The sequence below is a fragment of the Glossina fuscipes genome, unplaced genomic scaffold (assembly GCF_014805625.2).
Source record: "Glossina fuscipes isolate IAEA_lab_2018 unplaced genomic scaffold, Yale_Gfus_2 147, whole genome shotgun sequence".
NCBI classification, from domain to species: Eukaryota; Metazoa; Arthropoda; class Insecta; order Diptera; family Glossinidae; genus Glossina; species Glossina fuscipes.
This window is the reverse complement of record NW_023998490.1, coordinates 2,721,510-2,730,133: the sequence shown is the minus strand read 5'-3', so window position 1 is coordinate 2,730,133 and position 8,624 is coordinate 2,721,510. Positions and strand designations below refer to the sequence as shown.

The following is an 8,624-nucleotide window of genomic DNA, read 5'->3' as shown; positions in this document are numbered from 1 at the left end:
CTTCAATTTCAAATTATTCACGTGCGTCCACTCGTTGCACTTCAAATATACGCAACCACCTAAGTACAGATTATCCTGTTGGTAAGAACAAATTATTCACGCAAAATTCCTATAGCGACCTTTTCGACGGAGATGCTGACATGTCAACTTAACCCACCTACCACTCCGTTTCCATGTCACTACAATTACATAAAGTTTTTAAAATTCTACAATGGAACATTAAGGGATTTATTAATAATTTTGATGAACTCCGTACACTCATAAGTGATTTTAATCCAACCTAAAATTGCTTCTAAATCATGCATCATGTATTCTCGGGGATTTTAGTAAAACATTGATTCGATTTTTTTTACCGCAAATAATAAATTTTCTTTATTCAATACCGCAACTACACCAAGAATGAGAACATGAACAAGCATCCTACACTAAGAAATTGAACAAGAAAGCTGTAGAACGTTTGCAAATCGACCCATATTACGCGAATTTGAGAGAAAAATAGCTGCAGACACGCGGTTATCGTATTTTGCAAATGTCGCATCGATGGGTGACATATAGAATCTGGATTGTTGCCTATGTCGTGTAAAGAAGCTTTTTCCTCACAGTTCCTTAAGTAAAAAGAAAATACCTTTATTCGTCGCCATCTTCATATCGCGTAAGTTATTTCAAAATTTCTTTGTGTACGGCTTAGGTAAAATCCCTGGAAATCGTAAGACTAATCAAGATCAGCGGCGTACACAAAGAATTTTGGAATGGCTGAAGCATGAATACCTAGAATCAGCCTTAGAAAAGATAATCAACCATTTGCCAAAGGCAAGCTAAGATCTCTAAATTCATTAATAAATTTGAATAATTTCAGTTAATTACGTGCTGCGATAAAGACGCAAATGGAATCAGCTACCTCGGGCTATGAGCTTTGTTGCTCATTAGCCTTTTTAAAAATCATTTCAAAAATCTAAATGGTAATGAAATGCAACTGAAAGAATTGAAAGCGAAGGAGGAGTACGAAAAAGAAACTTTAGATGAAGAACAAGAAGCAACGGAAGAAGAAACTTCAGACGATGAACAAAGAAACGAAATTGACGATTTGGAAAGTAAAGAAAATGAAGAACGCTCTTCGAATGCTGATGACGATTCAGCTAACAGTGACTGAAGTGAGAAGGAGGAAGTGGTAGCTGTTGAAGATGACAACGGAGAGAAAACATTTCCTGACTGGCTTCTTCGGAAATTGCGTCTCGGCCATTTCCCACGTTTCATAGTCGATCTGATGTCTCTTCAAAAATATATCAATAACCCGCAAATTGAGCATTTCCATTTTAATGATTGCAATGAAATTGCTCTGGCCCATCTTACAGCATATATTTATGCTGTTAAATCATGTTAAAGGACCCAAGACATATAACAATTCATTTACGACGTGACATATGTTAACGCACATGCCACCATGGCCATCTCCATCTCCTCTGGGAACCTAGAAACAGTGATATTAATAAAAGCTCTCGCCCCTAAAGATAAGAGTTAGGCTGCGGAAATCGTTCACATGAAGTAATCAAAATTTAGCAAACTCAGTTTACTCTCCAAAAGTTTTATTAAACAGACTTTCTCTTCATATAAGAGCTTGCTATTCATGATAACTTAGGTCGGTTCACAAAATCTTTTTATGAAATCCGATTCTTTTGCAAGATACTTTACTTTATTTTGCTTTTAAATATTTTGTTGGATACCAACCTCTCGACATCGAAAAAAATTGATGAGTTAACGGATCTCACAGCCTATTTGCAATCTAGAACTATCATCTCAACATCGAAAATTACGATCGACTTTTCTCAATATCGAAAGCTTAAATTTGATCCCAATCCTTACATTTCATTTAACATGGAATATAATTGAAATATGTTTTTATGTAATCTAGCTTTTACTTTACTTAAAAGAGACAGTTTTAGATAATTTAAAGGACTGATTATCTCTAATATCGTAACGTTGGAAATTAATACAATAAGGGGGCAACCACTGGTGGTGGGAAACACAATACTAAAACACGCTATTATACCGTCTTAAAAGAAAATGTAAACAAAAACCTATGGCTTAGGAATCAAAAATAATGAAATCAACGTAAACGTAAGGAAAAAATTTCGCTGGTTAACCTAAAATTTTGCAGTTCAAGATATTATTTTGTTAGCCTTCATAATCTGCTTAAATTTTATGACACCGTCGAGAATCGTTTTGTGTATTAACTGATTCACACTTTGGATATTATATCTGATGAAACAATTCGACGAATACATTTCAACCCTAACGTCTTTGTTGCTTGTTTTTCATTTCTTACAAAATGACACATGGTATACATCCAAATTGCAAATCACGCAATGTAAAAAAAGGCCTTAATGTAGGATAAACATAAATTGGATAAACAACTTTAAAATTTAAAGGAAACCATTATCATTCCTTCTTGTGCTTTTTCATCTTTTGGTTTTATTTGTGTACATACATGCAAAACCATAAACAGTTGTAAACCAATTATTTGCCAATTCCCATAAAGTGTTGTGGAAAGAAGAACGTGTTGAAGTCCCAATACTAAAATAGGAATAACGCGTCATTGTGTTAGCCCCTGATTGAAGCGTAGGAGTTATTAAAATTCGTGAAATCAAAACTTAGAAACTTAGAAAACTTTGATGCACTATACTACCCTTACTTATTTTTAGTGATAGCTAGTATCGGCACGTGGTTATTTCTCATTGTACCTTGCAAATGTTACGAAAGCTAAGTCATCAATTGCTTTTTAAATCACTCAATTTTTAATTTTTTTAACAGCCCTGTTTTGGATAAAACAGAAGTTGAATAGTTTTATTGATTGTATTGTTTCTGAATGCCTTTGAAGCTTGTGAGCTTATAAAATAAAATATAAAAATCGAATTTCTAATCTTGAGAAAAAAAAACGGTTCAATAAAGACAGAAGAAGGCCATCTCTGTTTTAGTTTATTTTATTATTTTTTGTTCTGCTGACGATTTCTCTTTTACAGGTATTCGCCAATTTTTTTCAACTCTTAACAACCCTACATTAGAAAATATAAAAGAGTGAGGTAGCCTTGTTTTCTGCACTGTCGGTGTACACATATTTTATCTTATTTTTCTTAAAACCAAGTTATTGTTGAAAATAAAGACGGAAGAATTCATACCTTTTATTGTCTTTATAATAAAACCAGTCATAAAAAGAAAAAATCTACCAACTTTTTCAATACCTTTAACCAAATTTTTAGTTAATTAATAAAGGCAAAAACAAAGAAAAAAAGGTAAACGAAAAATTTCAATGAAATTAAAAAAGGATTGCAAATAATCAATTCCTTTGAAAAATGAATCTCATCAATTCATTTTAAGTGGTGCGAGCAAAACAAATTTCTGAAAATCTTTACGTAGACAAAATTTTTTTAATGGAATATATAAAATGGAGTGATTGTGTAAAAGAAAATATATTAAGAAATCAAAGTTGGTTAATCTGCAACTTTTCCTTAAATCAAAGTCTTTAAAAAGAGTAAACGATATCACTTGAGTAAATGATGCATACATCGCAACGTGTTAGAACAAACAAGCCCTATAGAGCAAACTTAACTTACATGTGTATGTGTAGAATTGATTAATAGTGGAAAGCAATCTATAAAAGTTTTGTTTGTGCATGAAAGCGAAAAAAGGACGTAACAATTTATAATAATATTTATATTGCAAATAAATAACTAAATAATTGTTCATAAATACCATGTTTAGCAAACGGAGTAAAAAAACGTTGCTTATAACCACTTCCTTATTTCTTTGTTTAAGAAATCTGTTGCTAATGTAAGTGTATTTCTTGCACACGTCGTAAATGTTCAATATTGAGAGACTATATTTTTCAACCATTTCGAATTTCGTTGTAATTTTCGAGAGCTGTTCTTTTTTTTGATAATGTTTTACCGTCTAATGCAATTTATTTAGGATCCTTTTTCCTGAAAAAAGTTACTGTTTCTCATTTAATCAAGCAGATATACAAACTGTTTACTTAAAAAACTAATTATCATCAGTTACTGATTTATTTGTTGTTAGACGCAATTTCAGTGAAGTGAAGGAATACGTTTGAGAAAGACGTAGAAAATCGATCGATTACATTTTCTATAAAGTAAACAGATTCAACAGACGCAAAAAACATATTACCTTAAAGACAATAAAGGCACGTGATTTTAAAAGCATGTTTCCTCTCGTTCGTATTTTACAAATATTATTTTATATTAATTACAAACACAGGTGTGAATTCAGCTATGTCTCTCCTCCGTCCGTTCAATGTCGTCTGCTACTGAACGCTTGCGATCTCAAAAATAGGCGGATGAGTCCTGGTCTCTAGATTTACGTCACTCTCGGTATTCCATATGAATGTGTATGAATTAAGGAGATATTAGTAATGCACGTATCCATTTACTGTAATTTTCGTTCATTTCATTTTATTATATTCATTTTTGTAGATTCCCATTTTTCACACCCTGTGAGGAGCAACTGTTTTAAATATTTGCCAGTAAACCTGGATTAGTTTCATTCCCATTTAAAAAAGAAAGTTTCAAGAGATATCGAGGATAAAAGCAATTGAAAGATTTCGTGATATACGTTACCTGCACCGACTTAGCCAGCAACACTAGTAAGCTTAACAATAAGCGACCAAACGCTGCAGGCAGCAGCAACAAAAAGAAGGTTGCCACAATTCTGCACTGTGCCGCCTCCTTCAAAACAACGACATATTTCTTCCAAAACTTCCACAACAAATAAAGCAAGGAAATCAGCTAAAATGCAACGTCAAGCTACTCATGGAACTTCCTTACCCAAACACACAAATCTCGATGAAATTTGGACTGATTTGGAACAGGGCATCAAACAAGTGTTTCAACAAGAACAATCACTGACGACGGAACGTTATATGCAACTTTATACGTATGTTTACAATTATTGCACCAGCGTAAACACCGTACAAAATAGTAGCAATCGTGTCAACAAAACTGGCGGAGCTCAGCTAGTTGGCAAAAAATTATATGAGCGTCTAAAGGATTTTCTTAAAGATTATTTGGCTAGTTTATTAAAAAATTTTGTGGCTATTAAGGGTGAAGAGGTTTTACTTGATCATTATACTAAACAATGGGTACTCTATCAATTCTCTAGTACTGTCCTGAACGGCATCTGTTCATATTTGAATAGACATTGGGTTAAGCGCGAATATGAAGAAGGGCAAAAGGGTATATACGAAATTTATCGTTTGGCTTTAGTCACTTGGAAAGAACATTTATTCAAAGTTTTAAATGAGCCGGTAACCAATGCCGTACTAAAGTCCATAGACGAAGAACGTCGGGGCAAAACCATAAAACGGTCTTTGGTACGTGATGTTATCAATTGCTATGTAGAATTGGGTTTCAATGAGGATGAAGTTGACACTAAAAATACAGCAGAAGATCAAAAATTGCGCGTTTACCGCCAGCATTTTGAAAATAAGTTCCTGGATGAAACAGCGGCATTCTATGAACACGAATCTGATGCCTATCTAAGCAATAATACGGTCACAGAATATATGAAACATGTGGAAAAGCGTTTAGATGAGGAACGTAAACGTGTCAATAGTGGAGATTTTGATTCTGTGCTCACTTCTTATTTGCACGCCAGTACTTTGGAAAAGTTAATAGAAACTTGCGAAGTGGTATGTAGGCATAGTTTCGTTTAAGATTTTAATTCAATTATTTTTTTTCCCATTTTGAAGGTTCTCATTGAAAAACATTTGGATATATTTCGTTCAGAGTTTCAGAATCTTTTGAATGCCGATAAAAATTCAGATTTAAAACGCATGTATTCATTAGTTGCCCGCACACCTAAAAATCTCACCGAATTAAAAATTATACTTGAAGAGCATATTCTACAGCATGGGCTTCAGGCCATAGAGAAATGTGGCAATACCGAAGCCGCCAACGATCCCAAGATTTACGTGCAAACTATATTGGAAGTGCATAAAAAATATAATGCTTTAGTGTTAACGGCCTTTAATAATGACAATGGCTTTGTGGCAGCTTTGGACAAAGCTTGCGGCAAATTTATAAATTCAAATGTGGTTACACAGGCCAACGGAGCCAGCAAGTCGCCTGAATTACTTGCAAAATACTGTGACATCCTTTTAAAAAAATCCTCCAAAAATCCGGAAGAGAAGGAATTAGAAGACAATCTTAACCAAGTAATGGTAGTATTCAAATATATTGAAGATAAGGACGTATTTCAGAAATTCTACTCGAAGATGTTAGCGAAACGTTTAGTTAATCATACCTCCGCCTCCGATGATGCGGAGGCTGTAATGATATCAAAACTTAAGCAAACTTGTGGTTATGAATATACCATTAAACTACAGCGCATGTTCCAAGATATTGGACTTTCAAAAGATCTTAACAATAATTTCAAACATCATTTACAAAGCGCCAATATACCAATGGAAATTGATTTTAGCATTGAGGTATTATCGTCGGGTTCTTGGCCTTTCAATCAAAGCAGTAGCTTTTTATTGCCATCAGAATTGGAAAGAAGTGTACAGCAGTTCAACACATTCTACGCTGCACGCCATTCTGGACGCAAACTAAATTGGTTATATCATATGTGTAAAGGTGAATTGGTGACGAATTGCTTTCGCAATAAGTACACGTTGCAAGCCAGTACATTCCAAATGGCGGTGCTGTTGCAATTCAATGATCAAACCAAATACACTGTTAAACAGTTGCTAGAAAATACTCAGATACAATTGGAAAATCTAGTGCAGGTAACAACTAAATAAATATATTATTGTACTCACGCGGGGAGGGGGGTATTCAACTAATAACTTTTGTCATTCTGATTGCCAGATGTCAAAAACTATAAGTATTTACTTTCTTGATTGATACAAAATCACGTTAATCTTGCGAATGTCGCAAACAGTCTCTCTTGTTAAGCGTTGCTTTCCGGATCGTGAAAAGGGTTGCAATTTCTAACAATTGAACAAGCGTAATTTCTAGAACTAAATTAAGAAAATAGATGAAGAACATTAACACCGTTTTGGGCGTTCTTCTATATAAAGACTGCCATGAGATCAAACAGGTTATAAATTTTTGCATTTTATCGTAAGCATAAATGATGAATTATATTAGACGCGGAGGTGTACAATAATTGGACGCGCTCATCTAAAGCGTTTGTGCTGGTATTAATTTTGGCCCATAAGGCAGCGATCTATCTATTTCATGTTATCATTCCTTCGCTCATCTCTCTTATGTCCAATTGTGAACAAAAAGAATACGAAATAATCATAGTTTGAAAATTGATGTCCGTTCTCGTTACAGTTTGAAAAATTCATTCTCAGAACTTCAAATATATCAAGAAGAAATGCGCTGAGGTTTGATAAATCTGGATTAATAATTGAAATCATTCGAGCATGCAAAAAAATTGAAAGAAAACGATGTGGACGGTTTTGGTGGCAGTCATGTTTTGCTATACATCTCCTAATGAGATGAAAGGTTTCCGTTTTTAATTTTGGGAAAATTGAGCGATGTACATGCCGCATACGCTTTAATGCTATTTATAAGGAGCCATCATACTCCAAGGAAAGTCTTAAGAGCATTGTTTGATTTTGTAACATTCTTAAACAGAATAATTCCACATTACGTCTAGGACGGCTTCGTAAGTTCGTTCTTTGAAAGGTGACAGAAGTTAATGCTAGACGAATAAACCTTCACTCTACCAACCACTCCATATAAGTAATTTTCTCAGTTTTTATAGACGACGCTATTTGTCCAAACAAAAATGCGCACGATAAGCAAAATATCAGATATATATAACAGAAGCAACGGGGACACAAGTAGCTATCAAGATAATCGGAAACTTGTTTCGAATAAAGATTCGTCTTTAATGTGAATATTGTTTCTTCTCACTCATTTTATTTCACTTCTCATTGGCAGGTGTTACAAATTTTATTGAAGGCCAAGCTGTTAACATGCACTGATGATGAAAACTCTCTGACGCCGAATTCAGTAATGGAACTGTATTTGGAGTATAAGAATAAAAAACTACGTATCAATATTAACCAACCATTGAAGACTGAGCTTAAGGTCGAACAAGAGGCTGTACATAAGCACATCGAAGAGGATCGTAAATTATTAATACAAGCAGCTATTGTTCGGATTATGAAAATGCGACGAAAACTTAATCACACTCAACTTATTACCGAGGTTTTGAATCAGTTGTCATCACGTTTCAAACCGAAAGTTCCCGTTATTAAGAAATGCATCGATATTCTTATTGAAAAAGAATATCTAGAACGTATGGAGGGACAAAAGGACACTTACAGTTATCTCGCGTAAAAGCGAAGAGCAAAAGAAAAATTTAACAAAAGAGAAGCAAGTTATTTTACCGTTGTGTTATACTCGTAAATTGTCACTTGTATCAGCCCGTCTTTGTAAGTGTTTGGGTGTTTTTATGTGTGCTCTATTATCGCTCAGCTCTTCCTTCATATTCTGTTGTTTCTATCCCAAAAAAAAAACATTTTATTTTTTCTCGAAACACAATTTATATTAACGTACATATGATAAATATATATAGATAATTAATAACAACAAAAA

General features: G+C 33.9%; 1 protein-coding gene across 2 annotated transcripts; it reads left to right on the top strand.

Annotated features, from left to right (window-relative positions):
* Positions 1 to 3,054: 3,054 nt before the first annotated feature.
* LOC119641220 (cullin homolog 1) lies at positions 3,055 to 8,381 on the top strand. Of its 2 annotated transcripts, none has more exons than XM_038039778.1 (4): positions 3,055 to 3,287; positions 4,485 to 5,698; positions 5,759 to 6,796; positions 7,965 to 8,381. In XM_038039778.1, the coding sequence occupies exons 2-4, from the start codon at positions 4,802 to 4,804 to the stop codon at positions 8,364 to 8,366; spliced, it is 2,337 nt and encodes a 778-aa protein (XP_037895706.1). In that variant the 5' UTR covers positions 3,055 to 3,287; positions 4,485 to 4,801; the 3' UTR covers positions 8,367 to 8,381. The 2 variants fall into 2 exon arrangements, with proteins under 2 accessions (XP_037895706.1, XP_037895705.1); XM_038039777.1 differs by lacking the exon at positions 3,055 to 3,287 and adding an exon at positions 3,303 to 3,825.
* The last annotated feature ends 243 nt before the right edge of the window (positions 8,382 to 8,624 follow it).